General features: G+C 44.0%; 1 protein-coding gene and 1 non-coding gene across 2 annotated transcripts in view; one reads left to right on the forward strand and one right to left on the reverse strand.

The window, feature by feature from the left end:
* Nucleotides 1-21,327, forward strand: part of LOC126531310 (centrosomal protein of 152 kDa-like) — a 43,336-nt gene that overhangs the window by 9,028 nt on the left and 12,981 nt on the right. Inside the window, exons 5-13 of the mRNA XM_050178802.2 lie at nucleotides 115-376; nucleotides 725-862; nucleotides 3,590-3,729; nucleotides 5,530-5,730; nucleotides 9,984-10,131; nucleotides 12,013-12,104; nucleotides 12,166-12,242; nucleotides 13,858-14,038; nucleotides 16,333-16,434. Of these exons, the coding sequence (XP_050034759.1) occupies nucleotides 115-376; nucleotides 725-862; nucleotides 3,590-3,729; nucleotides 5,530-5,730; nucleotides 9,984-10,131; nucleotides 12,013-12,104; nucleotides 12,166-12,242; nucleotides 13,858-14,038; nucleotides 16,333-16,434 (1,341 nt within the window). The remainder of the gene's footprint in view (nucleotides 1-114; nucleotides 377-724; nucleotides 863-3,589; nucleotides 3,730-5,529; nucleotides 5,731-9,983; nucleotides 10,132-12,012; nucleotides 12,105-12,165; nucleotides 12,243-13,857; nucleotides 14,039-16,332; nucleotides 16,435-21,327) is intronic.
* TRNAF-AAA (transfer RNA phenylalanine (anticodon AAA)) lies at nucleotides 17,464-17,538 on the reverse strand. Its single transcript has one exon. It is a non-coding gene; the product is annotated as a tRNA-Phe (tRNA).

Consider the following 21,327-nt stretch of genomic DNA (forward strand, 5'->3'; position numbering starts at 1 on the left):
TAACTCAGCAATGCATGATACTCACACTTGTCACGTTATGCTACTTTCTTCATTGCATGCCTTTATGCTGGTTATCATAACCAATGCAGCTGCTTGCAATAAACGTTTTCGCAGAACTTTGTGAAGCAGCCGTTTGCCACACCACACTACGCCATGGGCATCCACCAGAATGTGCCTGGAGCTCACGTTCCCAAGCTCAACATGTACGCCGACAATTACGCCAATGGCCTGGATCTTGGGAGTCCGACGCTGCACGGCCATGGCATGGGTGATGGCTTGAATGGTGGAAGCAACGGCATCCACCAAAATTCATCTGTGCCTCTGAATGGCCAACATCCCACTCATCCCCATGGGACTGCCTTGACGAATGAAGCAGGTGAGCATAGTGTAGGTCAAGTGCATTTTTCTCAACAACTATAGGCACAAGTACAGCTTTTGTCAAACGTATCTAAACCATTGATCACGACCACTGCTGGAGGGTTTGTGCCCTATTATCAGCTGCAATTTCTACTTGCAAATCAGTAGTTGAAAGCATTTGTTTTCCACTTGTTTTACCCTAGCATTACGCATACTAATGAGAAACAATTATTCCAACTTGTTATCCTTACTAATATTTGCCTTTGTGGTCCCTTTATGTTACACAGTTGGTGGTTTGCTCAGTGTTATCACAGGCCCATCAGGCGTTGAGAATTGTAGAAAAAATGCAAGGGATCATCTTTTCCAGATGACTATGTTCAGCTCGAGGTGATGTACAAAGCGCGAACGAGGGAAGTAGAACGGCTAAAGTTTGAGCTGGAAAATCTGCGAGAGTCATCTAGGGCGGAGGTTACCTCATTGCAGGACCAGGTGACTACCTTGCAAGGTTTGTAGAAGCTTATTTATTCCCTTACATTCAAGAAATTGCATGACGATGAATGAACATGGCAGTCAATAACAGTGCAGGCAGGATGCAAAGGTGACACACATACAAGCATTTTCATGACCTGTCTTTGTATGCTGCCTGCATCAGTGTGTCCAAGCATTCATGTGTTGCCAAGCACAATTGATTTGGCAGGTTAGCTGTTACATATTATGTAAGAATAGGCATGACTGAATAGGCAATGTGTTACTCTTCATAGTGAAAGCTTTGACGATAAAAAATTATGGCAGAACCCATTTCACGACGACTGTCGACATTACTGTGATTAGCTTTCAAGCAATGTAGGGATAACGTATTGCTGAAATAATGTATTCTTATAATCTGTATTGGTCATTCTGAGACTTTCCTTGCTTCAGCTATATACAGTAATCACTGTCCTTACTACCAGCCCACATTTCTGTGACACTCACCTGCCATAGTCGTTAATGAGCGCCATGGCGTGACAGTTATATAACAGCGATGGAAATACGAAATGACGTTGATGAGAAAGATGGTATTATGATGACGAAAATGAGATAACAATTAGGAAATTATGACGATGGTATAATGAGGACAGTGTGATGCTGGCATGAAGATAATAGGAAGACAATGAGTTTATGATGACAGTAGCGTGACGACAACCAGATGACAAAGCTGGAATGACGACGATGGCGCAACCGTGATAGAATGACGATAATGGTTCAACAACAATGCAATGACTACGACAGCATGAAAATCGTGGCATAATCACGATTAAATGACAAACACATGATTTTGATAGAATGACAAAAACTGAATTACATCAGTGGTACGACGTAGGCAGTATAATGATGAATGGCATGATGACAATAGGCTGACGTTTCTGAATGAAGTAGGGTGTTTAAACTACAGCCTTACAACGACACCATGATGACAGTAGATTACGAAGACAGTATCATGACGAACGTATGAAAATGAATGCATGATGACGACTCGGTGATGACTATGGCACCACAACGACAGCATGATGAGAGTCGCATGATGAATCTGGAGTGATGATGACGGTATGACAAGCGCCAGATGACTAATGTAGAATGACGACGATGCAACAACTACTGTGTTTATTGAATCTAGGCTGATAGTTCTTTAAAAATAATCATATACCAAACTCTAGGCTTGGCTTAGATACGAGGATTTTAAAAAATGCGCCAGTTTTTAATTGAAATTGATAAATATAGTGCATAGCTAGCACCATCTAGAAAAGTCAGTATCGCAACCGTTACTAGTTGTGTCAGTAGCCAAGTGAATTACATGAGCGATGTCGCCATTTTGACCTGTGTTGGTATCAGCGTGTGGTGTGGCAACATCGTAATGTCACGAAACAGGCGATGCCACTATAGTGCTGCTTTCAAACGAAAAGTTGTTCTAGCCGCAGAGGTATTGTCAAACATTCAAGTCCGGCGGGACTTTGGCATCGATGAAAAAAAAAAAAAAAGGAAGTCGCAGTTACGGCAGAAAGATGAAGCATCGATTGCAAAAGCAAATTAGTGAGCAGCTAGCTGGCTATACAAAGTAAGGATAGTAGTTTTATAGGCTGTATAAACTTGTAAACATAGGGATACTAACTAAATTAACAAGCGTGGTGCGCACAAGCAAACATGAACACATGTCACTCGATGACCGCGGAAACTTGCTATCAAAACACTGAAGTGAGGAAGTACAGCAGCAGCAGCGATCAAACTGAGTTTCGTGCTGTGTCTCACATCGACGCGAACGATGCTGTGAAAACACACAGCACAGCCGGACTCTGTCCCCGTTGCAGATGGCTTTCAAGATACAGCGGCCTGGGCATGCACGCATGGCAGCGCGGAGTAGAATTGGTCGCGAGTCAGATGACATAGCTGGCATGATGAGGATGTAATGAATGCAAGCACATACCTAGTGGCCCAAGCTATTAGACAACCTAGGCCACTTAGTTCGTGTTGGAGGCGTGACGATGACAGAATGACGAGAGTCCCATAGTGAAGCTGGATTGAAGACTATGGAATGACTGCAACGGCATCACCACCATGATCACGTACCCAGTTGCCCTAGCAGAAAGACTGCTTGGTCTGCTTTATTATTAGGAAGGACAGGGCAGGACAAGGTAGACAGACAGACGGGGATGGACGGACGGACGGAATGAATTTTATGAAAACACTGGGTGATGGTGAATTCAAGTGTATAGCAACTTTCCTTTTTTGTGAATCTCTTACTGGTTTTATCTGGATAAGTGGTTTTGCTGGGCTGGAGCTGTTAAATAATTTGCCCTCACACTGCCATTTGATAGTCTCCTGGTTACCTCTGTTAAAGACTCTTCAGGCTGTGAACGCAAAGCTATGGTACTAAAGCATACCTGTACCGGCACTGCCCGAAATAGTCCTCTAATTTTGTCCGCATTTTTCTGATATGTGAAATTGAAACCATATTTAATTTATTTACTAGAGGACATAATTTGAAGAGGCATTATGTTTGTCGGCATAGGTGCCATATTTTTACCTTTAGTTTAACATCCAGCCTCAACTTGCCTACTTGTTGATTTTTTATCTCTGCTGATTTCTCTCTGTTTTCTTTGATGCTTCTAGAGGCATATCTAAAGTTGACAGCTATATTTACACTAGTGTTATCAGAAAATATTTTGTCATGTGCCACATTTTTCTATTGATTCTGCAGCCAATGCCAAGATGTACATGGAAAACTGGAATCAAGCTAACCAAGCCCTAGCAAACAAGACCACTGAGAATGCTGAACTGTCTGTTAAGCTTTCCACTGTTCAGAACCAGCTGGAAATTGAAGCTAAGTCCAAAGATGAGGTTGGTTTCATTTGTGAAGTTTGAACACCTGACCTGTAGATTCTGATTATACTAGTGGACTTGTTAGGGTAAAGCTAATTGTTTTCTGTGTGGAAAGTCATCTTCAAGTGGGCCTTTCTGGAACAAAAATAAAATGCAGTTATTCACGATGTTGGCACAACAGAAGACTAGCTTTAGTCCAGATGTGATGGTACTGTGATGACTATTTTACAGCATTTCCTGAAAAGTATTTGGCAGTATTTGATGGCAACTGTTGGACAGTGAGAGAGCATATAGCCTATCTCATAAATTACAAGTGTTGCTGCAATAGTTAGAGAGTAACGTGTAAATTTCACATTTGCTGCTACGAACATGCAGATGGTTTGTTTCTCCACTGCTTGCATGATGGGTTGCGAATGATGGGTCTCAGATGAGTTGCAGAATCATGCATTCAGTCCATCTCGTTTTTCAAAGCAAATATTTCTTTGCTTACCTTCCAGGAATTCGGCGTGTTGATGTCTTGTCTAGTCTGATAGGCTCGGTGGGGTTTCATTCAACCGCTAGCCAGCACTTCGCTAGCTAGTCAGCTATTTGGTGGCTGGCAATGAAGGTAGAAATTTGTGCCTGAAAAAGAAGCCGTGCAGCTGTGCTGTCATTCATTTGAAACCATATTCACTGGGTTGCAATTCTACCATGTCAATGGGAAAAAAACACTGGCTACAGTTGGTAGGCTCTGTTTAGTGATGCTCTGCGGCATCCGGAGGTTTAGATGCTGTGGTCAGTAGTGTTGCGTCTCTCCGTAAGGATGGTTGTTGGTTAAATAATGAATTGCTACACGTAAGTTGAGACAACAATTTTTTATCTGCCCTGTGTGTTCACGCAGGAGCTGGTGCCTCTGGGCAACAACTGCTGCTCTCCCTGTAGCAGAATTATATGGGACAGTACCCATTTCCATCTCTCTCTCTCTCTCAAGAGAGTCCTGTAGGTTTTATTATCCCTTATATACAAACATATATGAGTATTCAACAATTTTGAATACATAATCCCAAATCTAATATGAGTGGAAGAGCAAGGACTATTCGAAAATTTTTTGAATATTTGCGCATCCCTACTTAAAGCAATTGCTGAACACGTCTGATTTGAGCCAGCAGTGTACTATAATGCTTGGCATATGCATTCTCATTTGGAATTAGTTCTCTTGCCTGGAGCTTTTGTGCTTCTAGTTCTGCAGGAGTGCATTAAAAGGGTGCGACAGTGAAGTTTGAGCGTAGTGATCTTTTTGCCGACATTGCCCTGTAAGCGTGCATTTTGCATAATCTTACGGTGCAATCTACTTTGTGTATAGATAATCTGAGCCCCTCCACAGTGGCTATGGTGTTGTGTTGCTGAGAAAGCGGTTGTAGGTTGGATTTCTTACTGCGACGACCACATTTCTATTGGGGCAAACTGCAGAAACACTCGCATGCTTAGATCTAGGTGTGCATCAAAGAACCCCAAGGGGTCAGAATTCATCTGGAGCACTCCACTACAGTGTCTCTTGTAGCCCTGGTGTTGCTTTTGGAAGTTAAGTTCCACAAATCAATCAATCACTAAATCAGATTAGCGTGAGTCTGATAATGAAGGAAACAAATTGAGATGTGCTGTAGCAAGCCATTCCATGTTTAACTAATGTCGGGACGTGAAAATAACAAGCAGTACTGATGGCTGTGCCAAACTATCAAGATTTCTTGCAGTGATAAGGCAAAGTGTGTTTACACTTTTACAATATTTTTCATTGTTTGCCAATTTTTTTACTGTATTTGCTCATGTGTTCATTTGAAGCTCATGGAGAAGATGAAGGTGGCAGAAGCCACGATCAAAATGCTGCAGGAGCAGGTTTCGGAGTTGAGCAGCTCAGACGGCCTTGTGCTGCTGAAGCGAGACTATGAAAACTTGCTACAAACACAGAAACAGAAGCACCAGGACGAACTATACAGCATGCACCAGAAGATTGACGAACTGAGCCGAAACTTGGCCGCAAAGGTGAGATTTTCTAGCACTTTTTCGTGGGTCCTTTTCGTGGGTCTTTTGGCTCACTTGCTTCAAGACTTGCGCCTTTCATCTATATTTCTGATTATGCTTGTCTTGTGTCATCTGAGCCCCCCCCTATGCCTACAAATTTCGTGATGCCATCACTCCATCTAATCTACTGGCATTATCATGTGAACAGCACAGTTGCCCGTTAGCAAGATTATGTCAGAGCACAGGTTATGTGTCAGGTCGCTTGCATCTGTGGGTGGTGTGCGTGGAGTGAGGCGTCTTTGTCTGCATGGTATGCAGAAAGTTGCACAGTTACTGTATATATGTGTGCTGCTCTGCTAGCTTCCTGCTTAGTTTTACATGATTCACCTGAAGCTCAGTGCTTGCCCTTATTTTTCCTGTGTTGGTACCAGTATGCGTCTGACATTGAGGCACCATCTACCCCACTACTACTATACTGTGTTAGTTCTGTGCCTCCTTCATTACTGTCTGTACAATTTTTTTCAAAAGAATTGAAGCCATCATATGCATGACCACAGCCGACTCCAGGATGTCTAGTCAGCCTTATATTGCATCTGCAGTATTTAGTATTTTAATGTTCTGGAGAAGGAAATGAACTTTTATTTTTGGCCTTTAGAGCTTTCTAACCCTGGAAATTTCACGGGCACGACATGACACAGCCAGGACTAAGCAACACTCATGGTCCTAATGGCTTTGTTTCTTTCAACAAAGGCTGTATGTACATAGTAGTACTTACACTACTGGAAAGTCTCTTGCATTCATTCTAGCTATTGGTACGATAGTGCAACAAACTGCAGCTGGCACAAATACAAAACAGATAAGCATGAGTGCTACTCGCAACTGTTTAATGACAGGAGACTGCCCAATGATACATGCCGTACATGGGGCACATGCACCCAGCTGTATTATGTATCACCGTGTCACTGCACAAAGGAACCAGGACATAACAAAAACGGCACAAGTCAAAAGGCAGCGCTCATGAAACCACACTCAGCAGTGCTCAAACTTGTGTATGCCTCGTCCATGAAGCATTCTTCTTGATAAGGACACCTCCAAAGCCACTTGAGCCATATTCTTGACATTGTTGCCTAGATGCCTTGTCTTCTAAAGTTGCACCTCACATCCACTCGTAAATGCGTGTACTTATGTTGCTTATGTACAGGCAGGGACAAAATAATATGAGATCTACGAGTGTGCACCAAACTGCATTCTTGTGTCCTTTAATGTAGCATGCGCCTTCTTTTCAGAAAAGGCATTGTACATACGTGCCCTTTAATGCTTCTGTGCTTGCCACTATGCCCATTTCTTGCCCGTGTAGCGCCCTTCCTTGGGCAGTGCCTAGAACCCGGATAGCGTGCGCCTGCATGAAAATAAAATAAAAATGGCGCCTGGCCGTGGCACGTGAAGCCACGGCTCGCAGTTCTATTCTGGTGTTGGTTCGGGTCAGCTGTCTCTTTCCTTTGCTCCCGAGGCATAAGCCTACAAGTGGTGACTGAGAAGTAACACAATGACTGATATACCTGAATCTCCATGGAACAGGACCCATGTCCGCAAGACGTCTCGTCCCTGCAGCTTCGCCTCCCACCCTCCTGGCCCCCGAAACCCGCAAGTTTGGTTTCACCAGATCTGGGCGCAATTATGCCCCTACCGCATCACTTCGGAAATGATGCGTTACTACCGTGTCGCGTCAGTCCTTCCTCCTGATGTTGCCAGCGAGCTCTCGGGATGTTTTCTCAGCCACTATGGGCACTACACCATATCAGCACCTCAAGACCAAGGTGCTGGAGAGATTCATGCTGTCGGAGCTGTCTTACAGCAGTGCATTAACTTCGAGTGGACACCTTTGTCTCTTTACTCTCGGAAGCTACTTCCTGCTGAGGCCTGCTACAGCATCTTTGGCCAAGAGCTACTAACCATCTACATTGCGATACAGCACTTTCAGCGTTTTCTGTAAGGATGCCAGCTTTACGCATTGACCGATCATAAACCGCTGGTGTATGTTTTTCGCACCAACTCATCAAAGTATGTGTTATGCGAGCTCCACTGTCTTGCTTATATATCTGAATTTACAAGTGACATCTGCCACGTGAAAGGTGCTGATAACACTGCCGCTGATGCCCTTTCTCATATAGCTGTTGTTGACTCTCCATCTCCAACTGTCGACTGGGCCGCATTCTCTTCCGCACAGCAGTATGACAGAGAACTCGCCACTTTTCGGGAGAACCCCTGTTCTCTCCGACTATGGCTTGTGCCCCATCCATGCTCACCTGAACCCTTGTGGTGCAATGTCTCAGCAGACGTTCCCCGTACTTTTGTTCCAGCTTCACTGCGTTGCACCGTTTTTCACTCTCTGCACAACATATGTCACCCAGGTATTCGGGTTTCTCACCGCTTTCTCACCCACTGCTGTGTCTGGCCTGGAATTAACGTGCGCGCTTGGATGCATTCTTGTCTGCCCTGCCAAACAACAGAGGTCTCCCGTCGTATCAAGACGCCTCCCCAAGCCTTCTTAGCACCTGGCCATCGTTTCGACCATGTTCATCTTGACATCGTGGGCCCTCTACCAGTGTCTCAAAGTTATCGTTATATACTCACTATGGTCAACCGTTTTACACGCTGGCCGGAGGCTGTTCTCATTCATGACATCACCGCTGAGACTGTTTCCCGCGCTTTTATTTCTGCGTGGGTATCTTGCTTTGGTTGTACTGGCACCATGACAACAGATCGGGGACACCAGCTTGAGTCTTCCCTGTTTGCTTGCCTTAATCGCATTCTTGGCGCCAGATATTGCCGTACCACTGCGTATCACCTGTGTGCCCACGGCATGGCGGAATGCCTTCTCTGACAACTGAAGGCCACCCTGTCTGCCCGCCTCAATCGCACCACCTGAGTTGACACCTTGTCCCCTGTGCTCCTGGGTTTACAGGCCCCCTCTGGGCAAACCTGCAGTGCTCAGCAGCAGAGCTAGTGTATGGTAGTTCTCTGCGTCTCCCCAGAGACTTATTTACGTCATCGCATCCACCAGCCCAGCCACAATAATTCCTACGATGCCTCCAGGACTGTGTTAAAGACCTCTGGCCCACTCCACCCCGTCTTTCTCGCCACAATACAATCTTCGTGCACCCCAACCTAGTCACTTCAACATGCGTTTTCATGCGCCGTGACGTTGTCTGACCACCACTAACCCCGGCCAACGATGGACCGTTTTGCATCCTTCACCGCACCCTGAAAACTGCCACCTTCCTACAGAACGGCCGGGAAGAGACAGTGAGCTTAAACCGCCTTGAGCCGGCTTACGTGGAGTCTGCGATGGAAAGCCTCGTTTCACCGCCTGACCTCGTGCTAGAGTGCCATAGCCGGCCTTCAGTCCGGTTTTGACTTTCAGTCCAGGTGGGGGGCCCTGTAGCGATCTCTCTCGGTGGCGCCTAGAACCTGGATAGCGCGCGCCCGTATGAGAAGAAAATAAAGGTGGCGCCTGGTCGTGTCATGTAAAGCCATAGCTCGCAGTTATATTTTGGCGTCGATTCGGGTCAGCTGTCTCTTTTCTTCGGCTCCTGAGGCATAAGCCTACACCAGCATGCTGTCGGTATTGCGATGATTGCAGGAGATTGCACTAGGATAGCAGTGTCCTTTTCGGCTGCCGGGTTTTCAGTGCATTGTCACAAGTCACAACAGCCGAAACAGCCACCGCCCTCCTAGCATAACCTTCTGCATTCGTTGTGATTCCGACAGCACAGTGGCAAGAAATGGGCGTAGCGGCAGGCACAGAAGCACTAAAGGGCATGCGTGTGCATTGCCATGTCTTGAAAGAAGGCGCTTGCTCCATTAAAGGGTGCAAGAATGCAGTTTGCAGATCACATATCCCATATTATTTTGCCCGTGTCTGTATATCTCTGCCTGTTACCCGCCGTGGTTGCTCAGTGGTTATGGTGTTGGGCTGCTGAGCACGAGGTCGCGGGATCGAATCCCGGCCACGGCGGCCGCATTTCGATGGGGGCGAAATGCGAAAACGCCCGTGTACTTAGATTTAAGTGCACGTTAAAGATCCCCAGGTGGTCGAAATTTCCGGAGTCCTCCACTACGGCGTGCCTCATAATCAGAAAGTGGTTTTGGCACGTTAAACCCCATAATTTAATTTTTTTTTTGTATATCTCTGTCAACCAAGTGGCATGATTTAAGGACTGTTGTGTATGATACGCTGTTTTTTTATAACCCGGCATTGCTCATGGGTGCAGGGGGACGAGCTGCGGATATGCAAGGCTCGCTTTGAGGAGCGCGAGAGGCAATTTGAAGCGAGGCTTTTGGAAAAAGCCGACACTATCAACCAGCTCACACAATCTCTAAGCAGCAGCCAGAAGCAGTGCCAGCAGTTCTTGGAAAACAGTGAGTATGACAGTGGGGGGGGGGGGGGTGCTATGGGGCCAGTCTGGCTAGACTAGTTCCTATTCCAGGTGGATCCATGTGACAGACTGCATTACTGGTTTGTTGAGATCTTCCTGAGCATAAAAAGATGAATGTGAGAAGGTACACAGAAACTTGAGTGCTAAATAATGTAGACAAAGACAAGAAGGTACACAAGTACTGAATTGCTTTACTAGGTGCATGCATTCTTGCATTTGTCTACTTCATTTAGCAGTTACTCAACAGTATCATGCCAACTCGCTTTAGAAGCTTTTTTTTTAGTTTATTGGCAGGCTTCACATTTGTAACGCTGAAATGGAAAACATGTCAGCCAGAACAGCTTCTGTTGTGGTAGTTTTGCCAGAAATACACAAAATATTTTTTCACCAAATTAACCTTAGCCTTCAGATGCTGCATGCTATTACAAGAGTGTCATGAATCGTGCTCTTGGTGTGGTTGATTGAGTGTAGTTGTATTGTGAAACTATGGGAGGAAGAGAGGGGTGGGGTGAGTGAATGAAGAAAAGATAATATGATGGTCACAGGAATGTTTGTGATATCCTCTGTGATTAATTTTCTGTGTGAGACAAAAAGAATTGTATGCTAAAATCTTCCTTTTGCCTTCTTTTAATTCACATATTTATTTACTGAAATATTTACTTACCAACTTACTATACACTTCATATCTGTATCAGTTAAATTTAAATTTCACAGTACTGTGTTAAAAATTTTTTTTGGTTTATTGTCCTCAATATATTTATTCTTTTGAACCTTTGTACCGCTCAATTCATGGCCAATCCCCCAGAGTGGGTCGCGCCATTTCACCAAGGAACAACCAACCATCCAACCAGCCAACATCATTTGACAATAATGTAGTGGACAATGTGGTCATGAACTGAAAGGGTTTACCATGAAATGGCATGAGAATACTATGCAGTTGTACATATTGCTCAGATGGCATGAGAACACTACTCAGCCACATATCACCAATCCTCCTTGATGTTTCCACAGTGTTGCACCTTCACGATTTGAGAAATGTAATCTAACTGAATTGCCTTAAATAATCTTTCTCTTTAGTGGCCACAAGGATCACAAGCACTGTGACTAAGAGTTAAAACACTGTGAACCTAAGATTGCATTACCATATTTACTTGGTTCACACCTTCACTTTTCCAGAACAATTTACTAAAGAATGACATGCATGCTATCTTCAGGTTTGAAACAAAAACTGCAATAGTGATGAGCTGTAGTCATTGGCATTTATAGTTGCTGTAATCAACTCAAGTCCACTCGTAGCTGCAGCTGTAGGAGCTGTGGTAGCTTCATGCTCATTTGTACATTTGTTACGATCTAGTATATTCTAGATGCTATAGACTGGCATGGAATGATAGGCTTTTAAGAAATGCGGTATCTAAAGTTCCGCTGATGCCACTGAAGATTGGATGCTTTGGGCGGTTGATAGTTATGTGGAAGCCGCCAACAGTGTTGAAGAGCATCACTGGGTATATTGTAGCAAGGATACAGTAAGTTTTGTTTTTCGAAGTCAGAACAAATTGAAGTTTCTCTCTCTCTCTCTCTCTCTCTCTCTCTCTGAGTTTTGTTTTTTGAAGTCAGAACAAATTGAAGTTTCTCTCTCTCTCTCTGTTACTATGGAAAATTGGTGAGTGAACAGTTGACGACATTGTGTTCGTAATTTCTTAAAGTATGAAAACTGGGGTGCGCATTAGCATTGACTAAATGTGGTAACTTGGGTGGCTGCAATAAAAATCTCTACTTTCCTGGCTTCCTCTTATCCAAAAGTAAGTGCATGTTTTCTATTCATGTGCTTTGCTTTGTGTGTGATCGTCAGTTGTTTTGCTTTAAGGCACACCCCACGACTCGAGAAAGCTCCTGGAGCAGTTCCAGGTCCTTCAAGAGGAAAGGGGCAAGGAGAGGCAGAGATTAAAGCGACTAGAGGTATGTCTGCTAACACGTATAGCTGGAGTTGGACACTGAAACCGCCGCATGAATGTTTCAGGAGGGAGTTGACGACCTCTATCAGCTTCTTGTTCCCAAGGCGAACATGGCTCTCTGCAATCCAGAACTATCAAAGAGGTGAGGAAAATAAACAGGCTTTTCATCTGACTAACAAGTACTTATTGTACTATACTGGGAATTCCAGCGAGCACTGTAACTCTTCAAAATAGTGCTGTGGAGATGCAGAGCTCATTGTCTATTTTTTGTTTTTATTTGTGACAGATTATGGTTGCACCAGTGGACCTCAGAAATTGTGTAGTAATCACTATTAAGTCCTTGATTAACTGAAAATTAATAATGCAAATTTTAATTTATTTAATTTAGGCCACGTCGCAGTTGTGGAACTGAATTCAGTCGGTGCTTAAGGTATGTCCATTTACTGGAGGTCTGGAGGCAAAGACATGTTTCAATCTATTGCCTGCAAGACCTGCTATGAAGTGGGCTGGTGTTTTATTTATTCATTTATCTGTTTATACAGTACTGCAGACCTTGTACAGCTCCAAGCAGGCTGTATTCAAAAGCATTTGAATAGACACAAGAAAATATGTTGCACACATCAATCAGTAGTAGGCACAATTGGGGACGGCTTCGAGTTCCAGCCACTAACAGTTCGTGGAAAAAAGGAATACTAAAATACTTTAGTACATCCAAAATATGGAGTTAAAGTGCCGGGTTGGTGGTGCCGGGTGTGTCTAGTTGTTAGGGGTTCAGTATAAATTAATGGTTCAATAATTAATTTATTACTAATAAGTGCCAAAAGAAAGTCCAGGGGCAATTTTTTTCTTTGTAAAGCTAGTAACTGTATACCATTTGTTACCATAAGTTCTGTGGGAGAATCGTACTGCAAAAATTTATAACAAATCGAACTGCTTTTCTCTATTCTTTCAAGCTTTTTGATGTTAACTTTGGTATATGGATCCCAGACTACACATGCATACTCGAGTAAAAACTCGAGGAAAACTTCCTGGGAAATATATAAGCAGAGCTAACACCTTAAATTGCAAGTTTATAGGTGGACACTGTGAGAGTGGAGCACATATGACTGGCAACTTCATTTGACCTGATTATATTTTTCTGTGGAAGAATGCTTAAGTTGCACATACTAGCAATGTGTTGTTTCTGTAGTAGTTCAAAAATACTTTTGGATCATTTGTCGCTGCTGGTGTTTGACATCTGTGCACTTGTCATAAAAAGCCAACGACAGGCCTCAAGTGGAAAAAGAAAGAACAGTTTTTGTGTAAATCCTTTTTTTTTGTATGTCTTTAGACTAAAAAGAGAGTCCAATACCTTGTGCCTTTTTGGAATCATGTTAAACAGTTCGTATTTCTGAGGTGCGGCTTAAACTTTGTCTTCCTGGGTGACTACAGCTGTGCAGCTTCCTTGAAGTAGTCGGCTCAACTCCCTTCAAAAGATGTCAACGCCATGATATTTTGTTGCCGGACAGCTGTAAACATGACATCAGAGTGTGCTTTTTTTTGCCACTGAAGGATTTCACCCTGATTCAGTGGTTTACGACTGGTCAGCCTGCTCTGAAATCATAGCAGGTGGCCAAATGGAGTGAAACGATTCTAGTGTAGTAGCTGACGTTGACCAAGCACTGTGCAGAGCACTGTGCTCCACTGGCCAGTTGCTGCTTCAGGACATTTCAGGTCGATCGGTCACTCATGTTATTTCTTTGTACCTCCTTCTGCAGCGATGACAGCCTAGCGGCACGATCGCTCAACAGGCCAACCTCCGAGGATGCGATGTTGAAGGTGCGCCTATGCTGTCGCGAGGTTGGACATCTTCGCTCTGAGGTCCTTAGGGCAAGGGACGGGCTCTCCCTTGCCGACCAAGAACTTGATGAGCTCAGAAGAAAGCTCGAGATGGCAGAGGTATGTTCTTTGCTTGTGTTTGCTGTTAAAACAGGTGAACAGATGGACACAGGCCATCAAGTAAACAGCTCTTGTTGTTTGTTTTTCTTTCTGAAATGCTGGTACACAGTCGCTGACCGATAATTCGGACTCGACGAGGACTGCCAAAAGGCACGAATAATCGAAAATTAGAAATACAGTATTGGCCCAAAAATAAGTGACATTATTCCACAAGTGGATAAAAAGGGTGTGCCAATTAAGAGATTGTCACTTTCGAATATAGCTTCAATTTCGTGTGACAAATGCAAAATGCATAGGTGTCTATGAGTGATGGCATTTTTGCAGTCTAAGCAGTTAAGTGATAATCATGTTAACGTATTACAATGCAGGAATGTTGGTGGTGATTCAACCGGTGCTAGAATGAAAGTATCTTCAAAAGTGATCACCCAAGAATATGACCCTAGTTTGTCAACATGTTTCTGCGCACACATGCGCTTGCCTTTGCGTGGTCGCAATTACGTAGCGGTGCCTCTTATGCCGTTCCTTTTCATGCTTTTGACACTTCGTCAATGGTCAAAGCGACGCTCCACACACATTACCAACATGACCACCTGGCCACGAATAGGGGATGATAAGGGTGGCATAGAATCGAGCAGAACACAATGCTACGAAATCGGCGCTCTGGCTGTTGTGTGTGGCTAGTGTGTGTAAAATGTTTGTAGTACAGGCACTGTGTGACTTAACCCAGGCGCAATAATTTATGTGTTGGTTGCCAAGCTGTGCGTACAGGCAGGGTGTATTTTCATGTCTCTAAAAGGAATAAGCCTGGTGTGTTTCTCACAGGAGCGTTTTATATTTCCAGTTGTGCGCTGCACTGCGTGTAGTGAAGTTCAATTGTCTTGCACGTGTGGTTGCAAATATGTTTATGTGCCGACATCTGCATCACTTACTGTTTGGCATGGAACATAAGTTCTGTTTCCAGATTGTTTTGCCGACTTACGGACCTGTATTACAAGTTATATGCAAACCAATCGCCGCTGTAGATAGACAAATTACAGTCAATGCATGCACTGAATTCCCATCAGTGATTACTGGATTGAATAAGCTTCGGTAGTATTGGTTTCGATGAGGCGCCGACGACCATGCCAGCGACGTATCAAGATGACAATATCGCTATTTCTGCTTGACTCAGTGGCCAAATTCGCACACCGTTATGCAGTTGGAGTCCAAATTATCGCACGGCATGCTCTAAGATGTTCAACATTTTGATCGTCCTTAAATATTAAGTGTATGGGCCTACTGGCGGTGCCATGGAGCTGTCCGAATAATCAAGAATGTTCGAATTATTGTTCGGCGACTGTACTACACGACGGTATACCCCTTTATGCGATGCACTACAGGCTCTTAGAGAACAGTAAATGAAATGATGAACAAGTTTAAGACTTCCTTCACATGGGCACCTCTGAGCTCTCTGAAGATAATTGAGCATGAGACTTCCTAAAGCAGCTCGACTGCAAGGGAGTCGTCTCATTTCACATGGTCAAAGCAACCAGTGTTAAGAAAAAGGTTGCCAGGGGCACATTAGGTGCTGCTCGACATATGTGCACACTCAAAAGTATCGCTTCTAATTTTGCCTTAAACAATTTTACCTAGTGTTGTTTGAACAAATAAATAAATAATAAAAAAGTTAAAACTTTATGCTAAAGATTCACTTATATGGTTCGAATCATTGCGGTTCGTCGTAACGTGCGGTGACTGTATTAGCAAGTTCAGCTCTAAATGCACCCTCATGGGCAAAATTAATCAACCCTTCTCCTTGGGTTTTGACCTCCATTTTTGCATCAGCTAGCAGAGCTGTCGTCGGTGTTTCTACTTGAGATGTTTTTCAAGTGTATGACTTAGGTTACTGTTCTGTCAAGTGATGCCTAAACATAGTTTGACAAATGCTGAGGGGTCCGTTACTTTTGCATGCATGTTGACATGAAGTATTGAAACTGGAAATTTATTGAGGCGCAAATTTGTAAGATACACATTACCCAGCTCCGAGGAAAGGTTAAATAAGTTACTGGAGAAACAAGCCGAGGTGCTTCATTTTTTTAACTTGTACCTGCTGTGTATATATATATATATATATATATATATATATATATATATATATATATATATATATATATGAGGTGCTGAATAACGCTTTGCAATGTGGTGAATGCGGTTCGAATCATGGATTCGGGACTCAGAGAGATGCAACGCAATGCTAATGCATTTTTCTCTCGCATTTACTGGTAAATCACCACAGAATGTTTTTCCTTATTCAGAATGAATTGGCCAGGCTGCAGGATAAGCTTCAGGGCAGAGATGGTTCGGAAACAGAGTCCCAGTTTCAAGACATGAAGGATGAACTGACAAGGCAGGTCCAGGTAAGGACGTCGGTTTAATTCTGAGTGTACAAATCGTACAGCAAAATGAATGCACAGAGAGTGCTTAGACTCATAGTTGAAGCCCTGTTAGGCCTGTATGCACAGATATAATTAATACTGCTACAACACAAAAGTGATTCTTTAATGGCTAATAATAATAAGCAGCGAAAAGCTGGACAGGCTGTTCATGAGTCACTACAAAGAAATTAAACCAGAAAAGGGGTGCTGTACTACAAGAAGTAATTCCCTATGTAACAACAATAGAGTAATAGAACTGTTTGACAACAACAACATAATGTACAAACTGATTTTAAGTGCAATGAAACAACAGGTAGATTGATTTAAGCTGATTATTATTGTATAATAACAGTTCCCAGCCATAGATCCTTTGATGAGCTCTTGCGTAGTGTTGCAATGTCGTGGTTGGATCGGCCATTAAGGTTCCGTGGCTGGTGATGTGCCAGGTTCTGGGCGATTGAGAGGTCAGGGGCACCGTTTAAATGATGGGAAAATGGGTTTATTTATAAATTCACCTGATGATGGTTTAGATGTACGAGCACGAGTACAAGCACACTTTTCAAGCTCTGCTTTTTAAGCACTTCGATTCCCCCTTTCTCTCGTAGAGGGAATTCAATGTCCATCATATTGGCCAATCGGAACAGTCTCACAGTCTGCAAAATTTCACCCATGGTGGATCTTGCTCCGCCTCTGGTGTCCAAGCTCTGACCCGCGCTTGATGCAAAGCAGATGCAATTTCATGGGAAGCCTAAGTCGACACTGTTCCCACGAAGTTGAAGTTGTCAGCGTAGGCTTTTTGCAGCAATTAGCATGTTGCACAAGGTCAAGGACCCCTTCACAGTTTGGGGTCTCAGACTCGTCTCGTCCATCAGCTCCAGGTCCTTGACCAGACGAACACGCAACACATAATCAATAAAGGGAAAATCAGACATCCACCCGTTCGTAGCAATTGCTACAAAGGAAACCCATACGGGTTCCTCAAAAGAAAAGCCTCATAGTTGAAGAAAAATTCGTCCTGGTCCGGGACTCGAACCCGGAACCACCGCCTTTTTGGGGCAGCTGCTCTACCATCTGAGCTAACCAGGCGGCTAGCAGATGGCAGGGCGAAGTCAAATTTGTCGACAACATGAAGCAAAGGCAAGAGTTTGACGTAGTAGTTCTGCGGAAACCCGCAAGGTGGAGAGAAGTAATGAATAAAGGGAAAATCAGACATCCACCCGTTCGTAGCAATTGCTACAAAGAAAACCCATACGGTTCCCTCGAAAGAAAAGCCTCATAGTTGAAGAAAAATTCGTGCTGGTCCGGGACTCGAACCCGGACCAGGACGAATTTTTCTTCAACTATGAGGCTTTTCTTTCGAGGGAACCGTATGGGTTTTCTTTGTAGCAATTGCTACGAACGGGTGGATGTCTGATTTTCCCTTTATTCATTACTTCTCTCCACCTTGCGGGTTTCCGCAGAATTACTACGGCAACACATAATCGCTTGTCAATAATCTTGACGCGACACAAGTTTTGTCGCCAGCTCTTTGGTGTTGAAAAGACGATGCAGTGTGAATGGCCTTAATAGCTGCACACTCCCCGGTGTGCTTCCTTTGTCCAGAAGGCTTGACATGTAGAGCAGCGTTCCATAGCTGCAGGCTTGCTGGTGAAGCATTCTTTGTCAAGAAGGCTGCCGGGCACAACAGTGCTAAACACTCAACATAACAATAGGCAGACAAGAAATCCAGCTTTGGGGTTGTGGTGATTAGAGCAGTTGTTATGCAGCTGGACAGTATATGATGTATTCTTCTGTAAGGGCTGCACTCTATAAAAGCTACGTGGCTAAATTTGGTATTACATACTATAGAAAAGAAATAAGAATTTGGAAATTATCTTTGTGCGGGGCCATCCCCCTCTTTCCTAGGCATATAATCCGCATCCTCAGCCATGCAGCACGTGCTGTGCTTATCTCCATGCTGTATCAGTGGGCCGCATAGATAGCCGAGTGGTACACTGAACTGTTTGTTGTTTACACAGTTTTATAGTCTGTTAGAGGGAAGCCCATCGACTAATCATTGCGTTGTCATGACACTTGTATCCTAGTGTGCCATGGCTTGTACCGTCATGTTTTTAAAGTGAAGATTTCTTTGTAAGCGCTCCTGGACTTTGCCAACTGTAGCTGCTGCTGCTGCTGCCTTGTGGAATAGCTCACACACCGGACAGCACCTGTACAGCCAACTGTACAACCCGCACAGATGTGCTGGTGGCCAGTTCTGTTTTCTATGCTCTACAGAATTGTGCAGTGAAACAACAAACGGTACCTAAATACAGTCGATCACCAATACTTCAGACTTTATGGGGAATGAAATAAGTCTGGGCTATCGAATGTCCGGAAAAAAATAATGTATCCAAAAAAGAAGATAATGTTATTGGAAGTCCCCTGTCCAAGGAACATGAGGTCCATGCGTTGCTGCACGCACTTCCGCTTACGTGCAACCAAGACCGCCTGTATTTCTGGCAGTATTGAGTTTTGTTGTACGCCGCTGCATGGACTGCAAAGGCTCGAGTCAGATCCGCATGTGGAAGGCTCTGACCCACACGGCACATCATCCTCGGCGAGGTTGCTAGAGGAGATAATGGTGGCAGAGTTGGCGCACGTTACAGCCCCGGATGGAGTCCGGATAATCTAATGTAAATCTGGCAGCTGTTCGAAATATTGGTCGTCTTTACACATTAAGTCTATGGGGTCATTGGTGGTGCCGCAAAGCTGTCCGAATTACTGAGCATGTCTGGATTATCGGTTTCCAATTTATCGGTCGGCAACTGTATCATTACTGCAACTAATGTCTTCAAGAGCATATAATTCCTTTATGAAAGCAACACTTTCTATGCCTTCTTCTCTGGGTTTGGTGCGTCTGCTCGGTTGGTTTCTCACCGAGTAAAGCGGTCCAATCCTGAAGATAGTGCTATAGTAGTAAACTGGGCTGATCCTGGAGACAGCGTAATCTGTGGTTATGTGGGTCGTGCAGTGGGGGTCTCTGCATTCTTGCTGGGCAGGCACACAATGGCTATGTTGCAAGACGTGGTGCGGAAGATGAACAGTTTCATGGTGTTTAATGAACTGCATCACGAAATCTTTGCTTCACATAGGTTCCAGTATGTGCTGTCAATCTGTATAAATTATTTTGCCCATTTCCATAGGCAGGGCCTGCTTCTTTGTGCTGTAATAAGCACGTGTGCAGTGTTAACAGAAACTGCACTTTACTTGTACTGAACATTTGCGCTGTGGGCTTTCATAGTTCACATGCTGCCTGAAACTTTCACTACGTGGGTGCTATCGACAGTAACATTCCCTTGCTATTGACAGTAACATTCCCTTCGCATTTCACGTGGAAACCTAGGTACTTACTTCTTTTATCGCACTAGCTTGCATGCGGCACGATGTCCGAGCCCTTTTAACCTTTTTTAACACAGTGTACGTCCAGTGAGCCAGGTTTGAGCTGCTCCAGTTTGCAGTGACAATGTATGAGATAGCAAAGAAAGATAATATAAAGGCTTCCCGTGGTCATCACATATTGTGGAAAGCAGATATGCCTTTTTTTTTTACATTTTACTTGTGTGTGGGTCGCACCCAAAAAGTTAAGACCCAAATTAAAGAGAAAAAAAGTTGTGCTGCTCTCACATGAAGATATACATGTTAATTAAAGGACTTCTCACCAGGCCCCATAGAAAATTTTAGTTATATGCTGGAAGTTGTTACGTGTCCTTCTAGGGAGCATTCTGCTGCAAAAATTTTCAGATCGGCTCATTAATAGCCGAGATAGAAATATATAAGTGCTGCAAACCCATGATTTCAGCAGGCGAGCTCCATTTCCAAGTGAGACACTCTCTCCACTCGCCTCGTCTAGCCTCCGCAAGCGAAATTCCTTCCTTGCGTTCTCCCATATTGGACCTCGAGAAGCGCGTGATGCATACGTCATGGGCTTCACCCTAATTTTTTTTTTCTCCTTGCTATTTTTTTTTTTTTTGCAGCGCTGGCACTTACGCTGACGGCATCGTGTGCGAGCTGTTGTGATTCGCGCAGTGCACGATTTTGTGCACTGTGCACGAGGACACATGACTAGTGGTACAATTCAGTGCTACACGAATACTGAAGCAGACACAAGTGGATCGCAGAGCATGATCGCGTGCTGGAACACGGTAGAAAATGGCATAGTTCCGGTACCTGCGCACATGACTGCACAACCGTGGGAATGAGCAGAGGAAGCGGAAGTGCATCTCTTTTGCTTCGGTGCAACGTAAAACAAAAAACACGCAGACATTCTGTTTGTGTGTTTTATTATTTCCCTAAACTTCAGTTCGTCAATTCAAGCAACAGATGACACAAATAACAGATGTTGCCTTGAATAATTCTGGAAGTCACGTGTCTCGGTGATTGAGGTCACACTGCGAACAGGAGTATGTAGGTGCAGGAACACGTGTATGTCACCGTCCAGCTTAGACCGCGGTCATCTCGAGGGAAAGGGAAAATGGCATTCAGATTGAAATTTCAGACCTTTCCGCGGGGCGCAGCGATGTAATACTTTGCAAACACAATCGTTAGCGCGCATTATATGCTCTGCGCTTGTCAGCTCAACACGACCAGACCTGGTGAGGGGCCCTTTAAACCTCACCATGAAAGAGAGTTGTTTTTCTAATATGTGCAAAAGAACACTGTAAGATAGTCTGAATGATTTTGTTTCTTTGAAATTATCCTTGCACACATGTGTGTGTCATGTCAAAAAGTTCTTGCCATATTGCAGTGATATTTCGAAAAAACTGATAAAAGCATGACTCGTACGCGATAAAAGGCTCAATGTAGCGTTGTCACCGATGCTTCAGAAGGATGATTTAC

The sequence above is a fragment of the Dermacentor andersoni genome, chromosome 5 (assembly GCF_023375885.2).
Source record: "Dermacentor andersoni chromosome 5, qqDerAnde1_hic_scaffold, whole genome shotgun sequence".
In the NCBI taxonomy this organism is placed as follows: domain Eukaryota; kingdom Metazoa; phylum Arthropoda; class Arachnida; order Ixodida; family Ixodidae; genus Dermacentor; species Dermacentor andersoni.